Below are 23,838 nucleotides of genomic sequence, written 5' to 3'. Positions count from 1 at the left end.
ATTTCCTCATTTAAATGTCATTATGAATGCTGCATGTTCATCAGGGAGTGTGGGGAACTCGCACACCCACACACACAAATGCATACAGTGGTCCTATGTCATTCACCTATTCTCGTCCACACGTCACAGCCCAAAGAACTAATCAATGCTTGATGTCAATACTCCATATTAATTCATAAAGCATCTGTGATGGCTGCTGTCAGGTTTGCGGCTCATATGGAGTCTGTAGACCCGGTTTAGATACTGACACGAAATCAATACTGTAATGGGAGTTTAAATTGTGTGTGTTGGCTTCGGTTTACAGTGAACCTGGAGGTGCCTGAGGGTTTGCGTTGGCCTAAATGTTGAATTGGTTTTACACAAAGTTTGTGTTGCTAAACGCCTACAAAACTACCAGGCATGTAGTGCCTGCATGTATTATTTAGAAAAAGAGCTTTTGTGGGAATCAAGAGGGGAGGCGGGGTTGCTGCACATGAAGAGAGGACGAAATTCATCCAGAAAGTAATCGGATTATTATCTGTACACAGCAGCATCATATCTGCAATCCCAAACGTGACAGATCAGGACGCTGCTGCATCTCAAGGCGCCCAGTTGGAGACGTGATGCCTTTCAGAATTAATACAGATGAGATTTATTCTCCCAGTCAGATGATGTTTAATCTAGTCAGAGGGGCTTTTAGGAATCCAGGCATGATGACGTCAGGTGTTAAAGTTAGATTTGATATTCTGCCTTGTCTCGGCTTGGAGTTTACATGGTTATTATTAAAGGCCCAACTTTTTCATTTGAGTAGAGTCTATCGGGGTAAGTCCTTTTCCCCCCTCTTCTCCCTCAGCCATGCCGCTGTGATGAACGCATGTGCTTTTGCATTGGCTTGTTGAAAAATGCACGGAGCTTCGCTGGGGAGGATGGGATGTGGAAGGAGTTGCTCTGAACTTTTCTGCATGAACACATACAGCAGAAAGGTTGTAAATGAGCTTTAAGAGCTCTGATTCCGCCTGATAGCATCACAGCTTGTTGCTGTGATGCTATCAGTTTGGATGGTCCTATCGTCTTCGACCTGGAACACACCGTCTATTTCTACCCTAAAAATAAGTAAACAACATGAATATGAACTGGTCCAAGTACACAACATGTCTCTGTAGCATGATAGTCTATCCTAGATTCCTCATGTTAACAACGTAAACATACGACTACTTTTTCTACAGTAAAGCTTTAAAGCTGGGGTAGGTAATGTTGGCGAGCTAGTAAGATATGAAAGTGGCGCCCTGTCTTGGCTCCTCCCCCTGTCTTGGCTCCTCCCCCTCTGGTTTTGCTCCTTGCATGATCAGAGGCTTTATTTTATTTGCAGCTTTTTCCACCAACGATTTTCTCTTTCTCTGCTGTTTAGCAGGAGGAGGCGAATAAACCGAGCCTGGTCGGGAAATCCTTCCTGCATTTTCTCAGCCATGTTTGCGTTCCGAGTTTCTTCTTCACTACTTTGTATTTTCATCCTAACACGCTGTTTATATGCAGGGTGTGGTTATCAGGTATGCTCTGCTGGATGGGGAGAAGGGGAGCCGATAAATAAAGCTTACGAAACATGAACAACTTTAATTCGGCCTGAACGTTTGGATTGGTCAGTTTTTACAGATTTACAGTAAACTGAGGGGTCTAACTATATATCTTATTGTTCATGATTACAACATGTTTAGACTACTATCAGGACGAGGAACCAGTTCACCCAGAGTAAAAATAAAAGTCTCTAAGCAACATTACCTCCCCCAGCTTTAAGAGACACTTGCAGATGTCAGCATGATGATACAGAGTTACAAAGCAATCCTTCTGAGTAACCTGTCGTCCATGTGATTGTTGATAAATCAAGAGATTGGAGATCCCTGATGTCCCACTCAGGCTTGCACTCTTGCTGGTTGTACATTTTTATTGCTACAGATTTCTTCTCTTTTCTACTTTTTTTCATGATGAACACTGCTGTCAATCATTTCACTGATTTTTCTCTTGAATCCTGATTACAACCACCTTTTTATATAACTTTATTAAAATGACTGCGTCAGATATCTTCGTTATCATTAACTCTGAAACGCCCCCCCATCCCTGGTTTTTAGGGATCGTGTGGAGGGTCTGAAGCACAGCTGCAGGTAAAGTTTAACAACTGAAACCAGGCTGACGAGGGAAATATGTTGGGATCATTGTTGAAATAAATGTAGGAAAAGCTGCATGCTGTCCCAAACTTTTCCAGTTTCTGATTTTACTCCAGTAGATGGACAAATTGAATTAATTTCAATGATCAGAATAAGCCCGTTAATAAGGACACAGTCTAAAAATAATTGGAGCCATGAACAGACGAAGCCCGCAGAGATAATTATTGCTTTTCTTTTTCCTTCTTAATCAGCTTCCTTTCTCTTCTGCTTGTTGTCTCTTTACATCGTCTGTACTTATCCACCTTTATAAAATCTGAGTCTAATTTCTGATGATAAATAAGATCAAGCCTTATTAAAAGAGTCAGACCTCTGTAGTTAAAACATCTTGTTGTTAGACGGGTGAAAGCTGAGACTCGGTGATGCTTGAGCTGGCTTTGGAAGTGCTTGTTTGAACAGCAGAAGATATCTCTTATCTGGGTATCCTCTAGACCCAGAAATATTGGCAGCTGTCCTCACAGCTTTAATCTCTGCTCTCTGACCGATCCGTTCCCAGACTGAAGGACGTGTTTTCTGTCACTGATTTGCAACAAAAACCAGGTTGTTTCTTTTCATTCGTCCCACACCAGGGATAAAACGGGGAGAGGAAATGTTGCCGCTGTACGTGGAGCAGCTGCTTTACTAGATGTCAAGTTAATATTTATTTGATAAGTTAAGAGTTCGTAGCATCATTTAGTGGCCCACTGTCCACAGAGTGTATAATATAATTGGAACGCTCTGCTACATGCCAACTATCAGTATTTTTTTCCTGAACTCCACATGCTAAGCCTTTCTGTACTTGATAATGACCTTAATCTGAACTCATTTGTCCATAATTCCTCACCCATAACACTTCCAGACTGACGGCCTGCTTTGTTGAGCAGAACAGAGAAAGATGAGGAAAGCAGACTCTGGCATTTCTAGCATGACCTAGATTGTGAATTGGATCTCGTCGGGAGCAAAATCTGAAGGTGAAATTCACCGTTTTTATCCGAGCTGAAGGTTTTCAAATGAGGAAAGATGCCCCTGTTTAAGTTATTAGTTCTGGTGTCAGAGTTTTTATGGGGAAGCTGCATTATAGATGAGCCGCTTGACTCTGTAGCTGTCAAACTGCAGATGTACCGCGCTGCTTCCCCCAATCTGGACTCTCTCACACACACCGCACTGAAATTTTCCTCCCATTCTACGGCACATTTCTGCATTTCTGAGCAGTCGATCAGACTCAACCTGTTTGGTTTGAGAGGTTCCTCTGCAGTCTGACTCGTGTCTGGGTGTGGCTCTGAGCAAAAGGGATCAACAGTCAGAAGCCACAGCCTTTTCCTCTGACTGCCGACCCTCCCAGGTCTTGCTAAATATTTACTCAGTGCAGACTCAGCAAGTGATCATTTTTCTCTGTGTGGCATGTACTTTGACTCCTTCTGATCGGTTTCAGTGTGGCAATTTTGACCTGCCCTCTTTCTGTCTGTCTCTTTTTGTTTTTTTTCCCCCTCCTTCGCTCATGCTTAGTGGCTCAAAGCCAAGGTAAGTCTCATTTGTCACATGACCCGTTTTCCTCCAATGTATTATTGATACACTTGTTAAAGTCCCTCTCACATCAAACCCATCTCCATGTGATTAATGTTGTCGTTTCCCGTGTTAACTGACCTGTAGTCCTCCATGTAGAGAAGAACCCTGAAGCTTTCTAGCTCCCTCTCTATCTGTTTAGCAGCTCTGTGTATGTTGTCATGTACTCCTCATGTTGTGTAATTCCCCCCTAAATGTTTTGTAACACAGTTAAACCTTCCAGACTTCCCAGACAACTCGCATCTCCACAAACAGTGTCAGCATTGTACAAATATTCTGATTTTTCAACACAAACACAGATTTTCCTGATGGTAACAGAAGCCAAAAGTGACCTGAAATAGTATTTTTTTCCACCAATAATGTGATTCCCAAAGCGCTTTCAGCATGTTTCAGCAAATTGCTGCACATATTTCATGCAAAGAAAGAAATTGGAGATTATTCAAGACTGTTGAATGAAATGTTTGAGAGAAACACTAATTTGATGGAATTAGGTTATCCTCCTATGATGCATCTGAGTTGTCATTTGGGAAGCCTGTAACGTCTTATTTTAGTCACATTAGTCCTCATCAGCCACTGCGGATGAAGGAACTTGTTTATAAAATGATTTTTTTTTTCCTCCTAACCTCAGCAACATGGGAACAACCAGTCCATCAGAGCAGGAACACTATCGAGGACCACTCCGCCAACACAGAAGCCGCCCAGCCCTCCGATGTCGGGGCGAGGCACACTTGGGTAGGATCTTCATTTTTCTTCCACAGCATATGGTGTGAACTCATGACATGCATGTTTATTTATTTATTTATTTCTTTTTTAATTTAATGAATTTACAAAAAAGCTTTAAAATCCTCTGGATATAACCGCATATGTCTTTTTTGGGTCTTTTTTTATTTTTTTTTTATATATATATATATTTACACTGCAAAAAATCAGACTTAAAAAACAAGAAAAAAAAATACAAAAATTAGGTAAATGTTGCTTAAAATAAGAAATTATCTGCCAACAGAAGAAGAAAATTTGGTTTGTCAAGACTTCCTAAAACAAGTAAAAATACTCTTAAAACAAGAGGAATTCTCTGGCATAAAAACTAAGAATTATCTTACCTTAAAAAAAAAAAAAAAAAAAAAAAAGCATGTGCGTACTCAATTTAAGATTTTTAATCTTATTTAGGTTTCAGTTTTTGCAGTGTGAAAAGCAATAAAAGTGACGCATGTGACAGGATGATGGAAGGAGTAATCTGTGAACTTTCATCTGCTGGTTTGACACAGTCACCGTTGGATGCACTGCATCGTTCTCCAACTCTAATCTGATGTGAAGTGATGCAGGCAGCTTCCATCTGGGTGAACTGATGGGATTTACAACGCTCCCCCACAGCTCAGGATTTGCACCGAAGTCGGATCATCCTCTGTTTTCATTCGTCATCATTTGGTTTTTATTTCTAATGTTATTTTCTGGCCGCTGCAGACGCAACACGCCCTATAAGACCCTGGAGCCGGTGAAGCCGCCCACGGTGCCCAACGACTACATGACCAGCCCCGCCCGACTGGGCAGCCAGCACAGCCCCGGACGCACGGCGTCGCTCAACCAGAGGCAACGCACACACAGGTACACACACAGGAAAGAGAGAAAAAAAAAACAACTTACATATTATCTTCTAGTTTAAAACAAGTTAAGCTAAACTGGAACTGTTTGACTTATAATAACAAACAAACATAAACAAGTAACACAACTTATTTAAATGTTCATACAGACTTTAACAGATTTCCTCACATCACCGGGGTGTGTTACACACTTCTCCTTGGTTCATTACATTCATATCAATGTAAACACTGACACACCCCTTCGCTGCGTTAATGCAGCACATGCATACACACACAGCTGTGACGTTACATATCTGATGCAACATGAGCGCGTTTTGTTTGATCACCTTGTTTTCAACACAATAAAACGTCTGATTAACATGAAGACAGAGGCAGTAATTTGCAAAGAAGACCTCAGATTGTCTTGTGTGTGTGTGTCCGTGTGTGTGTGTGTGTGTGTGTGTGTGTGTGTGTGTGTGTGTGTGTGTGTGTGTGTGTGTGTATCTGCTTCAGAGTAAACACGGCAATTCTGCTTATTTTTTTCGAATAAGAAAACTTTTACTTCTACTTCAGTGACGAGATTTCATTGTTGCGACGGCGTATGTCCAGTAAGCAGGAGCACACAGGTGATGTCAAACAAGAACACAAAAGCACTCTGGCCTCAGAGAAAGAAGTAAATAATAGTCTAGAATCAAAGTTAAGCCAAATAAGCTGCTATGGAACTACGAGGTTAAACTCCACGATGTGAAATAAATATGCACAAAACATAACTGTGTAGGAAAAATGCAATAATTCTGAAACTTCCCAGCATGCCAGGCTCTACAGGCCCCAGCTGGGAAATGTTTGTTTCATAAGCCTCAACTTTTAACAGGAACCCAGAGGAAGTGTTGATGCTTTCTGATAGATAGAAGTGGAATAAGTGTTCCAGCTCCACCTCTAAACTGGGCACTAACTACAATGGCTATGGTTACATTTTTAGTTCGGAATTAAATCATTAGGAATTAACGTATTCTCCTACGAGTTTACATGAAAATAATAATTCAGAATGAACGTTTACATGAAACACGTCTTCACTTAATTCCTCTTTAGAGCGGCGGGTTGGGAAGGGTTCTGATTGGACAGAGGGTGACGTGACGTATGACGTATACCGGAAATAACTACATAATAAGAACCAGTTTCACCGCTAATTTTATTACAAATATAAAGTAGCAGCTCAACACGAGCATACTACTTCACTTTTTGAAGCAACTGAGAAGAAGAAGAAAGATAGACCACCGACACGGGAGGTAAAACAACGCGCGTCATCGGGACAGGACAAGGTAACGAGCATGCTCAGAACGACCAGAATGAACTTAGGTTTACATGACAGAGGAATTTAATAGTTCAGAATTAAAATGCAAATAAAATTAAACAGGAATTAAAACTACCATGTAAACGCACGGATTAGCTACGTTTACATAGAAGTTTTAATTCCTATTTAATTTAGAATAAAAGTTAATTCTGCTTTAAACTGATGAAAAACGACCATGTAAAGATTTAATTCTTAATGTTAATTTCTATTCGGGGAATTAAACTTAAAATTCAGCCGTAAGTGGCTGGTTTATTCGCATTTTTAATTCAGATCTATTTAATTCCTCTGTCATGTAAACCTTAATTCCACTTAAAAGTTAATTCCGGTCGTTCTGAGCATGCTCGTTACCTTGTCCTGTCCCGATGACGCGCGTTGATTTGCCTCCCGTGTTCGGTGCTCTATCTTTCTTCTCCTTCTCAGTTGCTTCAAAAAGTGAAGTAGTATGCTCGTGTTGAGCTGCTACTTTATATTTGTAATATAAAGCGGTGAAACTGGTACTTATTATGTAGTTTTTACAAGTTACGACTAAAAAGACGAGAAGCAGGGAGCAGACTTTGTTTATTTCCAGTATACGTCATACGTCACGTGCACCCTCTGTCCAATCAGAACCCTTCTCAACCCGCCGCTCTAAAGAGGAATTAATGAAATGAATGAACTGAAAAATACTTTAATAATCCCCAAAGGGAAATTCAATATTGTAGTATATAATAATAATTAATTATAGGAGGTCTTGTTCCAGAGGCTGATGGCTGCTGGCAGGAATGATCTTCTGTATCTTTCAGTCTTACATCGGACCTGAAGAAGCCTCTCACTGAACAAATTAAGGAGGACGTGTTTCATGTAAACGTTCATTCTGAATTATCTGATTATTTAATTCTGAATAAAAAACAAAACAAAAAAAAAAAAAAAACATCATGTAACTGTAGCCAATGTGAAAGTTTTAATAGTGTGTGAACAGCATCTCTCCAAAAACAGCGCTTCTAATCTCTTCCTTTAGTTCAGCAGCTTATAACACTTTCACACCTCTTCCTCCACTCTGCTGCACTAAATCCTGCATTTGTCTGACAAGGCTTGGAGGGGCTCTTACCACAGCCTGAACCACTCTGATATTAATATCTGTAAAAGCCTCTGATATAAAGTACAGCTCCAAAAAAAAAAAAAAAAAAAAAGTCAGCTGCAGCGTGGAAACCCTCAAACACTCCACTCATAGATTGTTTCCCCAGAAATTTAGCTGCGGAAAGCAGGAGGCGCCTTCATCAAATTTGAGTTATGATGTGAGTGAAGTCGTCCCATTAGCTAAAAAGCCCGTTATGCTGACTGTGATGCTCATAAATATAACATAACTGGATTTTTTTCCCCTCCTCCTCTTGTTCAACTTCTCCTCTTACTTCTGGTTTAATTTGTTCGGAGAGCAAAACAAATGTTGGGACGTTTTGGCTCTTCAGCACCGAACCGAAGAAGACAGAAACCGTCCGTTTAACAGAGTCCAGCCCTCCCCACTTCAGCTAATACTGCTGCAGCATCACTATTTGATTATACTGGCTCAAAGTCGACTCAGCTTATTCAGCTCATCAGTCGTTGTCATCCTCAGCTGAGGTCTGAATTCAATAAAAGCTCCTACTGTATGTTCCCTGTGATTATAGGGGAGATTACACTCTCACACACATCGGTGGCATTGTTTTAAAAGAACATGCTTATTGCAGATGCTGCAGAATCCTGCTAATTACTTTCATTTCACTTCCGACAGGATTAGTTTTGATTTTTGCATCAGCTCGGACTAAAACAACAGGATGTGTGAGTAAGATAATGTAACGTTTTGTTTTTGCACCTTAAACCACGAGGCATAAATGAATTCTTCTGCTTAAGCTTCCCTCAGCATTTACTCCTACATCCCTAAATTCTGCATAAAGGGCTGCATGTGACCAGTTAAACATGCCAGACATGGAAAGCTGTCTTGCAATTCAATCAGTACATCATCATTGCTCTATGAGGAGCACAGTAGATGTGATCAGCTGCAGCAATCAACAACAAAATGACATCTTTGCAGCACTTTGTGTGTAAGGACTCATCCAGTAATCAATATTTACTCCAATCTTATAGTTAAGTTGCAGCTTCAGCCCCTAAAAATAGTTTCTATGTCATGCTCACCACCGACTGATGTTGCATCATTTCCAGTGAGCAGACAGCTGTACTGCAGCTTTCACATATTCCAGTTTGCATGTAAATCACTGTATCCACTGATGTAAAGTATGAAGAATTATATAGAATTATAAAAATATATAGCCAGCTGTCTTCAGCTTGTCATCAACACCTAATTTAAGATTGCAGGAGCTTTTATGCTGTTTCCACAAGCCACAACAGACCGCAATAGTCGAGGTTGCAAGACAACGCAAGTCCTATTCCTCTGTGCACACTTGGATCAGCTGTGAGGCCTGAAGCATCAAAATAGCCAGTGAAATTCAGAAACGATGACTTCCCTCTTCTCAGCCACATTTGCCAACCCTGCGGGGGGGGGGATCCCAAGGTGTTTCCAAGCCAGCCAACAGATATACAAGAAATACAAGAAATAATACAAGTGTAGCAGGAAATTATCAGAGAGGGTGAAAAAAGGGTGAAGATTTTTGTTGAGTACATAAGAAGAAAACCTTTTATTAGTCCTCATTTGTTGCAACCATAGACCGTATATGAAAGATGGACGGAGCCTCCGGCGGTTAAAAGTGAAGCCTTTGAGGAAGTGCATAAAACTGTAGTTCCACCCTTCATCCACTAGGGGTTGCAAAACAGAGCAAATCCCCATAGACTCCCATGTTAAAAAGACCAACTTCACAGCAGAAATAAATATGTTTACAGCCTGGTTAGAAAATCCATTTTAGGTTTAATAGGTCAGGTTTACCTTCATGACAACTGTAGGGGGAGTGAATTTTTTTCCAACTCGCCTGTTTAAAAGTAATTTCATCTCGAAGTTCGGCATATTAAGGGGCGTGTCCTTCTGATTAAGAGGTACCCAATCTCCCGCTACAAGTAAGAAGAATGTAGAACAACCGCAGTTTTTAGCCGGTTAACAACATGACTTAGCTTTAGCCGCTTACCTCCGTTAGCTGGTTAGCTCCCGTTATCTCGGGGTTAGCTCGGTGAGCTCTTAGCTACAGAAAGCTCGGAGTTTGCTCAATGTCAATCATCCACCATGACCCTCACAGCCCCCCTCTCAGCTCCACCTCTTTGCCCATATTTGTATTTTCCGGGTGAGACGACGCGCATGCCTCTGCCAAGATGGTGATGGTAGGAAACGCCCACTGAGCTTCAATTCAGCTCTTCAGAAACCTATGGGTGATGTCATGGAGGCTACGTCCATCTTTTTATATACAGTCTATGGTTGCAATAGTAAAGCTGCAGTAAGCAGAATCACACAGGTGATATAAAAAAAGAATACACATAATAAATAATAAATATGTACAGTATGTTCAGTATATGGTTTACAATATATAAATAAGTACATAAACATGTATACACATATGTAAACACAGTTTACACACAGAGCCGCTTTCAGAAACCAACTGGAAACATTCACAGTTTTTGTTTTTCCTTATTTAATTTGGTCTACGACTTAGTATGGCAACAGGTCTGATTGCTGATCCTAAAAATACAATTATTTTATAACAATAATCAATAAACTAGAACGTTACGGGATCAGAGGGGTAGTATTGCACTGGGGAAAAACTATTGAAGTAACAGAAAACAGTTTGGGAAATTGGGGAAATTTTCTTCAGTATTGCTTTTGGCGCCCCCCCAGGTGTCCGTCTTAGGCCCGAAACAGTTTCAGCTTTATTTAAACTATATGTGCAGAGTTTCTGAAAGATGAAAGTTAGTATTATTTACAGATAATAATGGGGGGGGTTACATAATCTACAGAGGATGATCACAACTGAAATGTGCAAAAAAAAAAAAAAAAAAGTGGTTCGACTAATAGATCATTAAACTTTTGTAAAACTACATTCATTTTATTCAGTAATGGCAATAAGAACACACAAGTGCAGACACAAGTTAGAATAGAATAAACTTCATTGTTATTGCGCAATAACAATGCTTTATAATCATTGTAATAATGAACATGACTATTATAAAAGTCTTATCAGATGCTTAAATCTATATTAACACATATCACCCGTTTGCATGGATAAACAGAATATAATGACATTTAAAGCGTTGGCATCGGGCAGCTAATTAAGAGGTTTCAGGGACCTGTCAAGCACAGGTCCCCCTCCCTCCTGAAACAAGCGATGAGTCACAAGTAATGGCAGAGATGAAGTATGTGTAAAATAACCTTTGTTCATGCAGAACTTTGACTCTTTGTGCTTATTGATGAAGCACTGTGAGCTGTGCAAGACTGCAGGAACTCTTCTTCCTCTAACTTGTTCATGTTTTTGCAAACAACATGTCATTGTACTGTGTTTTTCTCAATCAGATATGGAGACGTTTTGTCAGCTGTCAGCATTTGTATGTTCCTGTAAACCTAGCTGTGTGGCATCAATGGATGATTTATAAACTCTGTATATAGTGTAGATACTGACTGAGAAAGGCAGGTTAGGAGTAAGCGGAGGAGGAGCATCAGACAGAGGAGAGTGCTCTAACTTCAGAGCGTTTTGAAACAAAGGAGGAGGAATCAAAAGCTGGGAGAGAGATAAATGGGTTAGCAACTGAAAGGGTAAGTTTTAGTGGGATTAGGATGGATTTATCCAAAACACGCTGGTGGGGGGGCTGAAGTGCAGCGTGCACTTCAAAAAGGGGATGACATGATATTGTTTGGCTTTTATCCCCCACAGACATTTTGGTCCCAGTGCCACCATCAGCCTTCAGGGGGGGTAACCTCTGTTGCTGAGGCCTAGACAGCCTGAGGGCCTGACTGACATGGATCAGAGGCGAGAAGGGTTGATGGGGGGGAAAAGGGCTATAGAAATGTGGGGGAGGTGAGAGCGAGCAGGGGCCTAGCTGAGAGGGGTTTAAGAGAAGACAGGCGATGAAGTCATGGGAGAAAGAGGTCAAGGAACGGTGAGGGGTGAGAGGCGGGGAAGTCGGGTTAAAATGCAGATTAAAGCGTTGGGAAAAAGAGATGGGAGCAAACGTGAGATTAAAAGCAGCGTGGAAAAGTGAGACAGCCGAAAGGGGATTTAGTTGGCCTGGCCGTCGCTCTGCAAGCCCCGAGGTCACATCCAGGGTGAAGCTGAGCTTTTACTGCAGAGGTGACACACATACTGCCTTCACATGACCTACATCATGCACAGAGGCCGTTTTTATCAAATCCAATACCGCCAGCAGCTCTGAAAGGATGTTCCTGCTGGAAATATTTAATCTGAAAGTAGAGCGATGTCGAGCGCCGTCCGTCAGAACTTCATGACTAACAGAAGTTGTTCTCCAGTGGACAGCACAGAAATGTGTTTGATTAATAAAAAAAACTTGAGACAAACAAGATTTTTTATTCTTGGTCTGGTGAAAAACCAGGACAGAGACTGTCCAGTTGTTTCCATGGTGATGGCAGAATCATGCTGAGGGGATGGATGGCTTTCAGCAACATCCGTCTGGTTGACTAAACATAATGTACAACAATGTATCTGTCTGAAAACCTGCCGAGTCAGAACCTCAGTCGGATCCAGAAGTTTCTCTTCCAACCAGAAAACCAGAAGAAACACAAATGAAACTGAGAAGTATTTCAGCAGACACATTAAAAATGGCCGTTAATCAAACTGATCTGCAACAAACACATGAAAACCTTCATGTCTGTACTTGCAAAGCTGGAGTCATTCTGACTGGACCGTTGTTGTCAAGGAAACAAACTGAACAGCGTCAGATCCAAGCAACAACCTCCGGCGGTTAAAAATTAAGCCAATGCGGAAGTGCATAAAACTGTAGTTCCTCCTTCATCCACTAGGTGCTCCAAAACAGAGCAAATCCCCAAAGACTCCCATGTTAAAAAGACCAACTTCACAGCAGAAATAAACATGTTTACAGCCTGGTTAGAAAATCCATTTTAGGTTTAATAGGTCAGGTTTACCTTCATGATAACTGTGGGGGGAGTGAATATTTTTCTAACTCGCCCGTTTAAAAGTAATTTAATCTCGAAGTTCGGCATATTTAGGGGCGTGTCCTTTTGATTGACAGGTACCCTATCTCCCGCTTCAAGTCAGAAGAACAAAGAACAACCGCAGTTTTTAGCCGGTTAACAACGTGACTTAGCTTTAGCCTGCTTACCTCCGTTAGCTGGTTAGCTCCTGTTATCTCGGGTTAGCTCGGTGAGCTCTTAGCTACAGAAAGCTCGGAGTTTGCTCAATGTCAATCATTCACCATGACCCTCACAGCCCCCCTCTCAGCTCCACCTCTTTACCCATATTTGTATTTTCCGGGTTAGATGACGCGCATAACGCTGCCAAGATGGCGATAGTAGGAACCGCCCACTGAGCTTCAGTTCAGCTCTTCAGAAACCTACGGGTGACGTCACGGAGGCTACGTCCATCTTTCTATATACAGTCTATGGTCGGATCAAAGCATCTGCTAAATGAACAAATGCAACATGATGTAAACTTGATAAATTATGTTTTGCAACATTAACTTCAGCTGTGTCTTCAACCCTTTGTTGCTATTTTTAGCTTAGCTTTAAGTTTAGCTTGTATCTTAGCGTTTAGGTTATTTCTGCTTGCAAAAGAATAAATATTGCAGAGTAAACCTGCGTCATGCCGAGCCGCGATGACTCGGATCAAAGCAAAGCTTGACGCTATATGTTGATGATCATCCCTGCGAAACATTTGAGGATATTTTGGTCCATAGCTTAATCCACTTAAATCCTGGAATATTAAATATGATTCTATTTAGCAGAGTGACTCGTGCTTTTTTTTTTTTTTTTCCAAGCTGGGTGTGTCACCCTGCAGCTCGGTCATAACACACTGACCAAAATGAAGTGAATGCAGTATTACAGGAAAATTACCGTTTTTGAGCCTTGCAGCGTTGTAACAGCAAATGGGACATCAGCAGTGAAAGTGACCTTGCTTGCTGAGGAGGTCACCCTGAATGAGGGTCGTTCTCTTTCTGTGTTCTCAGTGGAAGCAGCGGGGGCAGCGGCAGCAGGGAGAACAGCGGCAGCAGCGGAATCGGCATTCCCATCGCCGTGCCTACGCCCTCCATCCCCAACTCTGGACCAGGTGAGCTTCACAGTGGCAGCAACGCAGACCACAGTCTCTCTCTCTGTGACCCAGGCACTCATAAGAAAACCCCGCCAAGATTTACTGGCGTTCAGTTTGGCTTGTCATATTCTGAATGCGTTCTCAGGGGAATTTCTTTGCCCTTAGAAGAAGATGTGAAAAATGTGGCATTTAGATGGCAGAAAATCTTTTTTTTTTTACTTTCCACTAAAGCCTGAGATGGCGCTCTTTAAACACTGGCAGAGAAAATGAGATCCGGGGCTGTGCTGTCTGCAGCGTGCACAGCTGCGTGCGCCTCAGCCAGCTTAACCTTGCACATAAATTACACGACAGAATCACCACTACTGTATACTGCTCTCACTTCACTTTTAAGAGCATTTTTCTGCATCTAATTCGAAGTAAAACATCCGTTTGAAAGCTGCATTCGCCTCATCACAACATTTTACCTGCAAAATCAAGAAATAAGTTTATGTTTAAACATTCCTATAATATTTAAGCCTCTAAAAGGCATGTTTAAATATACCATGCAGTTTGCACGTAGTGGGACTGCACCACACAAAGCCTATGTTTACCAGACAGGGATTATTGAGGCCCATTGTGTTCTAAGCACAGCTGATTCTCTATCCTACTGTGTAAATAGGCCAACCTGCGTGAGGCCCACTGCTTTACATTTGAACACTAAAGCTCACATAACACTCGACACAAGCCGCACATAGCGTTGCACGACACGGCGACTTCCGCCGAGCCTGAACGCAGCTGGGAAAGAAATGTCGACGGTTCCTGCAGCAGCTTTTTATTCTTGCCACAGCATCAGGATCAGGCCGAAGAAGCACGGCGGCTAACAGCAGCTCTCGCTGCGAGCTCGTTGCCATGGAAACGCTAAGAGTGTGTAGAAGTGAGCGCTGTTTTGGAAGAGGAAGAGAAAAAAAAAAGAAAAAGAAAAGGAGTGCTCCTCTTGAGTTTGTAATTGTGATGGTGTTATGTAAGAAGCAGGAGGCGAGCGAGGTTACTCGCTTCAACTAACGTTAACGCTCCTTTCAGTCCCACCCATGTCTGCTCCTCCGGGAGCCCCTCCGCCTCCCCCACCCCCTCCTCCACCACCGCCACCTCCCGGGGCCGGGCCTGCCCCTCCAGCACCACCACCACCACCTCCTCCTCCTCCTATAGGTGAGATCCTTCGAACTCCGCTGAGCCGGCTGGATCGTGGCGCTGCTGCTGGAGTTTCCTGGTGGAGGAGACTCGCAGATGAAGGGTGCTGTGGGGGGGTCTGTCTGTTCACACTGCAAGTTTTTATCTCTCATTTTGAATTATGGGTAAACCAGCGGTGGAATTAAAACCAAAACAACAACAAACAAAAAAAAAAACAATACTATAAAAAAATCTGCCGACAGATCTACTGCCTGTAAATATCAGACGGTAGATCTGACACAGGTTTGTAGTTCTTTGTTTCTCTGGTTGCTTGCAGTGTGTAACATTCATCTTAATCCTCGGTGGTAATGGTGGTGATGGTACTCTGCTCCTTATTTCTTCACCAGTCTCTTACTGGATGAGTCTCATGTCACCAAGGATCCACCTAAATTATTTCACGTAAACCCAAAACCTCTTAGAAATATCTAAGTCTAACACCCTGGATATCGTAGCATCACAATGGAGGCACCTAACGGCAGTAATTTAGTTGGAAAATGTGTGACAGAGACTTCTCCTGCTCAGGTACAGTATATCTGTTTCATCTGCTGTTCTTGATGAAAATGTGATTCTGTGTAAAACTGCATCCGGTAACATGTAGGCCAGTCTAACAACATATTTCATGTTTTACACAGTAACAAAACCAGGATCCGCTGCAAATAAAGCCTCATTGTCTACGTGCTTGTTGATGGCGCTCATGTGTTTTACAGGATTCTGTGGATAAAAAAAAAAAAAAAAGCAGAGAAATCTAGTAAAAACTTGTTTTTGAATCTTTCAAAACTTCACATCACCTCGTTGGGGAGTTTGGGAACAGAAAGCTTTGTAACTTTGTGAGCGTTACAGCATCTCATGAAGGAGAATTTAAAAAAAAAAAAAAAAAAGTTGTGATAAAAAAACTTCTATGAAGAAATTGAACCCCAATTGGAAGTGATTGGAAGGACAGAGGATGTTGGTTATTTTGCACAGTGTCCCAATTTCTTTTGGTTTTGGGCAAAAGTTCCCCCACATGCATGTAGAGATAGACTTTAGTGTAGTTCGTACATCTGTGACCCAACTGCTTACTTTGTTCCTTCGTCAATGGAGCAAAGCTGACCTATTGCGCAACAACTTTATGGCCTGTTGTAGCGTTTAAGGTCCGGACATATAGCTGCCATATGTGTCACAAGCCTAAAAAAAGCCTTTTAAATAAATAAAATACACTTATTACTCGCACGCTTGTACTGCTTATGTGGAAGGAAAAACATCCTCCATCTTTTAAATGATGGTTTGTTGATCTTTTCCATAATTTAACACCGGAGAAAATGAGGTGCTCTCTAAGAGGCTGCGTTAATAAGCTCTACAATATCTGGCAACCTATTTTGGATCAGATTTAAAAGGTGGATCCCTCACTTATCTTACATGAGTAACTTAATCTTTAAATTATTATGATTTCTGTCATCTTTTTTTTTAATTTTTAAAAAAAAAATTTTGTGGTGCAACAGGGTGGGTTTTTTCCGAGGGTTGTATATATAAAAAAAAAAAAATATATGACTGTATTGTATTTTCAATATTATGTCTAACTAATTTTTCAATAATAAAAAAAAAAAAATAAATAAAATAAAATTTAAAAAAAAAAAAAAAAAAAAAAAAAATATATATATATATATATATATATATATGTATATATTAAAAATGAACAAGTTAAATTCACAACAGCTCTTAAAAAGCTTTGTGCTTGGATCACATGACTCTAGAAAGTCTTCTTTCTGACGTTTCTTACACCAGCTTAACTGGTGCACTTTGGGATAATTCAGCACATAAAGTGTCCATCTTTACTTTTAATGACTTCGAACTGCACAACCAAATTCAGCTGCTTTATCTCTGATCTTCACAACAGGAAGAAACCTCAATCATGGAACGTTTACGCAGCCAGTCTTTGCATTTTAAGCCAATTCTGAGTCGTGTTTTGTGTCATTTCTCTGTTCTGGCCGGCATATTCTGCTCCAGACATTTGTCCAGATAGTGACTAAACATTTCAACATGTTGTGCAGACTCAGAGCTGATCAGGATACAGAAGATTTTATGATTTAGCAGTTTGGTGGAAATGGTACAAAGCAAGCTCTGATCTGATCTGAGATCAGCTGAAGTGCTGCTGTGTCTAAACAACACACAGCGGTGCAGATATGGAATGCGGCCCTTGTTAATACACCAGAGATTTGTATCATTTATTGAGGCGTTTGTATTGTATATTACAGTATTCAGCAGACATATTGTGCAACCTTAGAAAGACTGGCCTTAAAGTAGCTGTAGTGGAAGTAATCAGCACCAGTTAGATTTACCTGTAGGTGTAAAACCATGTGAAGACACACAACGTATGCCACGTCTGATTTCAGCTCACTGGCGTCCCAAAACTATCAAAGAGCCACTTTGGTGCAAATATCCAAGACCGCCTCATGCAGCTTTAATCTTCATGGATTGTTGATTCCAAATCAACAGGACCGTATTAGAAGTGCACAGGCCCCAGGGCTCAGAGTATTCCAGGGCCCCCCCTTCCCCACCGCAACATTGTGAAAATTGTGAATGATACACTGAAACAACATTTCTAACATCTCTCAGCCAGTGGTACCAAAAGCAATACACTAGACACAGTGGTGGAACTATCTGGCTTTTATGTACATTTTATTTCATGTCCAAACTGCTGGTGTTTGCCCTTCATGGGTCCCATGTGGGCGTGGACCCCTGGGCCTTTAATGCCTGTTGGATAATCCAGCCTTGCAAATAAAGGAGTGTTTTTGGGTTTGATTTGCTGAACTCTGCAAGGCTGAAAAGCATCAGCTTTTCTCTCTGTGTGTGTGTGTGTGTGTGTGTGTGTGTGTGTGTGTGTGTGTGTGTGTGTGTGTGTGTGTGTGTGTGTGTGCGCGCGCTCTTCTGACCCCCATGACCTCTGAAATCTCCAGCAAGATCCCACTCTTCCAGGCAGAACGACTCCTTTTGGTGACCGTATGGAGAAGTTTGTGTTCCTCTGAATTTTTCCTTCCTCTGGTTCCACCCGTTTCTATTTGAGGTGGCGGTCCCTGGAGAGGTTGCGTATTATCTCCAAATGTAAAGAGGAAATGCTTTAGTGGAACAACAGACAAAAACAAACATCTTCACCTCTTTTAGTTCTGTGTTTTTTTTTCTTGCAGTCAGTCTCAGATAACGGTTTGTATTTAATGCTTGAAATATTGTGAACTCTGTGATATTTGAAAGTTATTTTTACAGGCTGTGCTGCTGAAACCTTAGAGAACGGTCTGCTGTGTCGCTGCTCTGCTTATTCCTCACTCCATCTTTTCTCCCATCTGTGCAAGATTTAAAGCAATGCCTTGTTGGGACTGATGAAAAGTGCCTTTATAACAACATAACCAATCAGGGTTGCTTCCTCTAGCTTGCCTCTTCCTTTTTTTTGTCCTTTTCAAAAGGTGTGGGGCTCAATCAGTGTTTAAATGTGTTAATGATTCATGTTCTGACTTCCTTTTTTCCATCTCCTGTGTCTTTGGTCCTGCTCGTCCTTTCTCCCTCTCCTTCCTGTCTTTGGGTGCTTCTAGCGGTGGCCCCCGGGCCTGGTCTGGGCCCTGCTCCAATGTCCCAGTTTGGAACCATCTCGCGCCAGATTTCGCGGCACAACCCCTCCAACTCCTCTGTTTCTATGGTTTCGGCCACGGGCACCTACCGCCGGGCACCGTCGGTCACTTCGCAGTTCTCCTTGCAGCAGCAGCATCAGCAGCAGCAGCAGCAACAACAACAGCAACAACAACAGCAACAACAGCAGCCTCATATTAATGGAGGCACCCCCGGCTACGGCCAGAACTCAAGTAAGGCCTCTCTGTCTCCGGTTCAGATCAGTTTTATAGCTCCTGAACTGTCACTAAAGCACCACACGCAGTCCCCGACTCACACTAACTTCTAGCTTCAGAGCAGTTCAGGCTCATTTTCTAGTCAGAATTATAGACTTTTCCCTTAAAGTGCACAGTGAGGCTTTTTTATCTGACTGTGTGATTGATATTGATGCGGAAAGCATCGTCCGTGCAAAGGGAAGCAGATGTGCTGCAATCGGTCAAAGTCTGCTCACGTTTTTTGGCATCACTTCTGAGCAGAATCGACTTATTTAGTCACTTCCGTGTTTTGTGGTGAAGAGATGCTGCGAATTTATGAATGCATCATTGTAATAAACATTATACATGTTAGTAATGAGCATTGCCGCTTTTGTGGCCACATTTTGCAATATTGCAAACAGGCACGATGACTTGCAGCTTTAGATGTGATCTTTCAGCTTAATGGATACATGCTGAACGGCATTTACACCTGGCTGAGATCAGAGCCCAGTGCACCCTACTCGACCTCCAGATGCGGCCTGTCAGAACCTTGTTTTCCCCTCTCTAGGTAGGATAATCAGCCACAGGTTCAGAGGGAAATCCAGGTTTTCTAGAGCCTCATCAAGTCTGTTTCGGTTTGATTTAATTTGTATGACTCAGAAAGTCTGGCTAACATCTGGAAAGTGAACTCAAAGTCCACTTTTACTCATCTGACTGGAGTTTGCTGTTGGATTGGGGTCAATACTGAGAAACACTTCAGTCAAACAGCGCCCCCATGTGGCTTGCAGACAGTACTTACCTTTGTGGAAATGGTCAGATTGACTAAAATAAAGCATAATCCTCCGTTCATCCTCGGATGCCATGTCATATCTCAACACACGTCACAGAATTTATCAACCAGTGATCAGCTGACAGGAACCGTTCAGTGTTTTCTTTAAATCATCCAGTAACCAATGATATGACGTCAGTGTTGCTCACAGTTGCTGCAGCGTGTCTTTGTCTGGAATCAAACTGAACTTTCTTTGTGTGTGTATTCTTAATAACTTATTGGCTCCGTCTGTGTTTCTTTTCTCTCACCTGTCACCTTTTTTCTTCTCCTTTCTGCCTCCTCGCTGCTGGCTTTCAGTGTCTGTCGCTCCTCCTCCTCCTCCCATGCCCCAGCTGACTCCACAGATACCTCTGACTGGCTTTGTGGCCAGGATGCAGGAGAGCAGTAAGTGAAGAGGCTCCATACAGTAACTTCCTCCTTATCTGTGCCAACTGTTCCCACTTCCACCTCACTCTGCATGTTATCACGTCTGTTCATCCTTTAAAGCTCGTCTGTTGTGGAAACTTAACGTTTCACAAGCATTGTTTTATTTTCCTGGATTAATGTCTCGCCTTGAAGAAGGGACATGAATGTGTGGACAGTTCTGCAGAGTTGCATGGTAATATGTTTAATATAAAGTGGACGAGGTGAGAGTCTCTGCTGGAACATAGTCATATACAGTGTTGTAGTAAAGCCTTTCTTTTTACCATTTTAGAGAAAAATGAGTGGTACCCATGCCAGAATTTTGATTTAATCTGAATTTAAATTGACAAACATGTTTGGAAACAACATTATAGATCATAATGAGGATTTCTGAACTGTTTATCTTGTTTCATTGAGAAACTCTAGCCAGATGTTTTGTCATGTATTGTAGACCAATCTGAGCCCAAGCATAAAAATAGTTAAAAGCGTTTTCCTTGAGATGTTTCTATAACGTTAACAAGAATCCTTTCAATTGAAGGAATGTTGGAAGTGGAAACTTTTAGGGACAAAAGACAAGGAACCATAGAGAGAGTTCAGCTCTTATTAAAGGACAGGCAGCTTGTTGGTGTTTAGATGGTGAACATCCAACTCTGCAGGCTGAGGGGGCAGCTTACTAGTTAAAATGCATATATATATATAGATATATATATATATATCTATATATATATAGATATAGATATATATAGATAGATATATAGATATATAAAAAAGACTTGGTATTGTCTTTGCCTGAACTCTTTTCTTTTACCTTGATGTCATGAGCGGAAGGAAAGGTGGACGACTCTCTAAGCCAGAGTTTTTCAACCTGTTTTGAGACAAAGCACACTTTTTTTCACTGAAAAATCGCAAGGCACACCACTAACCAAAGTGTTTTTTTAAAAAAACAAAACAAAACTCCATATAATTAGTATAAAGTCCATCTCGTCAAACTCTCGAATAAAAAGCAGATAAACACAAGAAGGAATTTTATTTTTCTTTCACTGGGACCTGTTTGGATGAACACAGAGCTGCTTTTTCGACCAATTAGGTGAAATTGGGTAATTTCTCACGGCACACTAGTGTGCCACGTCACAGTGGTTGAAACAAGGCTCTAATGGATCTACTGCAGTCATGTCATGTTGTTACTGTGAGGCTGCAGCGGTTATACAACATCATGAAGCTCATCTACAGTCAGGTGTGTTGGAGAAGGGAAGCACCTGGAACCTGCAGGACAGTGGTCTTTGAGTGGTCTGCAATAACCTCTCAAAGAAAACTTCCTTTAGAGTGTTTTCTAATGGCTTTGTGTGACAAACCAAGATTATTCACTGTTCATCAGTAATAAAACCTTTATTAGCCGTCAGCGCACTCAAATGGTTCTTTGTTTCTACTGGGATTTATTTAGACTCTTTTAGCTTTTAGTCGAGCTCAGAACTGGGCAGCGGAAACTTTTCAAGCACTTTGGAAGAACCTGTCTTACCGCAACGTTTTCTTCCACTCACAGCAGGTATTTCTGCTCTTTTATTGGCAATAATTCACATGTTGTTATTAACTGGATGAGATGAGCTTACAGGATTATAAAATCAGACCTTTTCAAAGGGGATGGACTGACTTTAGGATGCCAAACAAGCAGCACCGGACCTTCCCACAAGGTGATAATCCTTCAACCTGAATCCCAATGAGAACCAAAATCCCGGTAAAGATGCAAAACAAGCAAAGAACGGTTTGGTGTGATGGAAAGAAAAAGGTTTTGTGTCGATGCTGTTGAACTTAAAGCATGATTTTAGCTTTTTTAAATCACACAACTTCCTCTTTTCCTGCATGTGCATGCCTGAAAACACACCAGACTAAAACACGCCCTCCGTGACGGACGACGCCTCTTTCTGCATGTCTTGTCACACGTTCTGCATGACTCCATCTTCATCTCAGGGCTCGTATTAACCTCACCAGTCCAACCAGACACTTCTTGAGTTTCCTCAGTTTTCTGTGTGAACAGTTGCAGACACTCCGACTCCGCCCCCCCCTCCTCCTCCAGACAACCTGCCCATGTTTGACGACTCTCCTCCGCCTCCGCCGCCTCCTCCGGTGGATTACGAGGAAGAGGAGGACGCCGCGGTCGTGCACTACAACGACCCCTACGCCGACGGAGACCCGCAGTGGGCCCCCAAGAACTACGTGGAGAAAGGTTAGCTCAGAATCTCGAGCGTTCGATGCTGCGGGTTAACCACCTCCGTCTGTGACCGATCACTCCGCTTTCCCGTTCGCAGTGGTGGCCATCTACGACTACACCAAGGACAAGGACGACGAGCTGACGTTCATGGAGGGCGCCATCATATACGTGGTGAAGAAGAACGACGACGGCTGGTACGAGGGCGTGTGGAACGGCGTCACCGGCCTGTTTCCCGGCAACTACGTGGAGTCCATCATGCACTACACCGACTGAAGGGACCTAGCAGCAGAAGTACAGTCTATTTATTCAGTCATATCCTAATACACTGAGAGACCGACGATCCGACTCCTGACATGCAGACATATAACTGTATGATCTTTTTTTTTATCGTTTGGATTTGGCAGAATGTTTTTTTTCCTTACTGATTGCAAATAAAATAAAAAGTACTATCTATTTAGTTATTTTCTTGTGATAAAGGCCGGGTGGTGGGGGGGGCAGCTGGCGGACGTGTAGCGACGCCTCACCTGAACAAATATTTTTCTGATTGAGACTTAAATGATTTAAGTTTGATGGAACAAATAAATGGCCGCGTAAGCACCTTTGGTCGACGTGTTTGTATATAAGATGAGCTGCGGCCAATCGGGCTGTGAATGTCTAAACGAAGCTTTCATCGCAGCGCCCTCCTCCACTCGACTTCAACACAGATGGCCTGTTTATACGTTTAAATACTGTAAATTTAAGGATGGAAATCCTTCTGAGAATCAGTTTTGGAGTTAAAAAAAAAAAAAGCATGCAGATATGATGTAATCTTTAAGTTTGTTGCCATTATGCTTCCATTATGTTGTCAATGTATTTACTTTTTTTTTTATCAAACTGTTGAATCACTGAACTTCTAAGTAAATTTCAAGCCTTCCTGCAGACACAGTTGGATTTAGAATCATGAAAACCCAGTTAGACCAAGTAGATGCGTTAATCAAGCATATAAATCAGGGTTTTCCAACGCTGCAGGTTTTACTTGTTTCCCTGCTTCAACGACTTCAAATGAGGCGGATCACCTCCTAAAGGAAAAACTGTGCACAGGTTCTGCACAAGCCTGTTAGTGAGTCATTACTTTCAGCCTGCTGAGGGTAAGCGGGCGACATCTAAAAGCTGTGGGACACTGAAGACCAGAGACGAACCCTTGTAGCAGCGAGTAATGAAATCGTTTTGGCCATTTTGATTGGGATGAAGCTGTTAACTTTCCAATAACGTAATCACCTGTTTTAGGGGCAAAACGCAGGAAAAAGCATGTATTTCTGAGAAATGCTGTTATTTATGTGTCATTACATGATCAACTGCAGTTGTGACATTTTCTGAGGATTTTTGTCCCATTAGAACAGCCGAATAATAGCATAAGAATTACAATTTTAGCTTTATTACATTAAAAATGATCAATATTAGCAGGTATTTCATCATTAGTTGCTGCAGACTTGATCTAAATAACAGCCTCTTTAGAGACGACTGTGCTGGTGGGAATAAAGCGATGGGGAGGTTT

The 23,838-nt window shown here is 41.8% G+C and overlaps 1 protein-coding gene across 5 annotated transcripts in view; it reads left to right on the top strand.

Annotated features, from left to right (window-relative positions):
• abi1a (abl-interactor 1a) overlaps window positions 1–22,586 on the top strand; it is a 63,437-nt gene extending 40,851 nt beyond the window's left edge. The window contains exons 4-12 of one of the 5 annotated variants that reach the window (XM_079260084.1): window positions 3,681–3,695; window positions 4,366–4,469; window positions 5,199–5,339; window positions 13,752–13,852; window positions 14,894–15,019; window positions 18,601–18,867; window positions 19,994–20,080; window positions 22,131–22,319; window positions 22,402–22,586. In XM_079260084.1, the coding sequence (XP_079116210.1) occupies window positions 3,681–3,695; window positions 4,366–4,469; window positions 5,199–5,339; window positions 13,752–13,852; window positions 14,894–15,019; window positions 18,601–18,867; window positions 19,994–20,080; window positions 22,131–22,319; window positions 22,402–22,577 (1,206 nt within the window). In that variant the 3' untranslated portion in view covers window positions 22,578–22,586. The remainder of the gene's footprint in view (window positions 1–3,680; window positions 3,696–4,365; window positions 4,470–5,198; window positions 5,340–13,751; window positions 13,853–14,893; window positions 15,020–18,600; window positions 18,868–19,993; window positions 20,081–22,130; window positions 22,320–22,401) is intronic. The other 4 variants (XM_079260085.1, XM_079260083.1, XM_079260081.1 and 1 more) reach the window with 4 other exon arrangements.
• The last annotated feature ends 1,252 nt before the right edge of the window (window positions 22,587–23,838 follow it).

Source organism: Telmatherina bonti (assembly GCF_933228915.1).
Source record: "Telmatherina bonti genome assembly, chromosome: 20".
NCBI classification, from domain to species: Eukaryota; Metazoa; Chordata; class Actinopteri; order Atheriniformes; family Telmatherinidae; genus Telmatherina; species Telmatherina bonti.
This window is presented reverse-complemented; position numbering and strand designations above follow the sequence as displayed.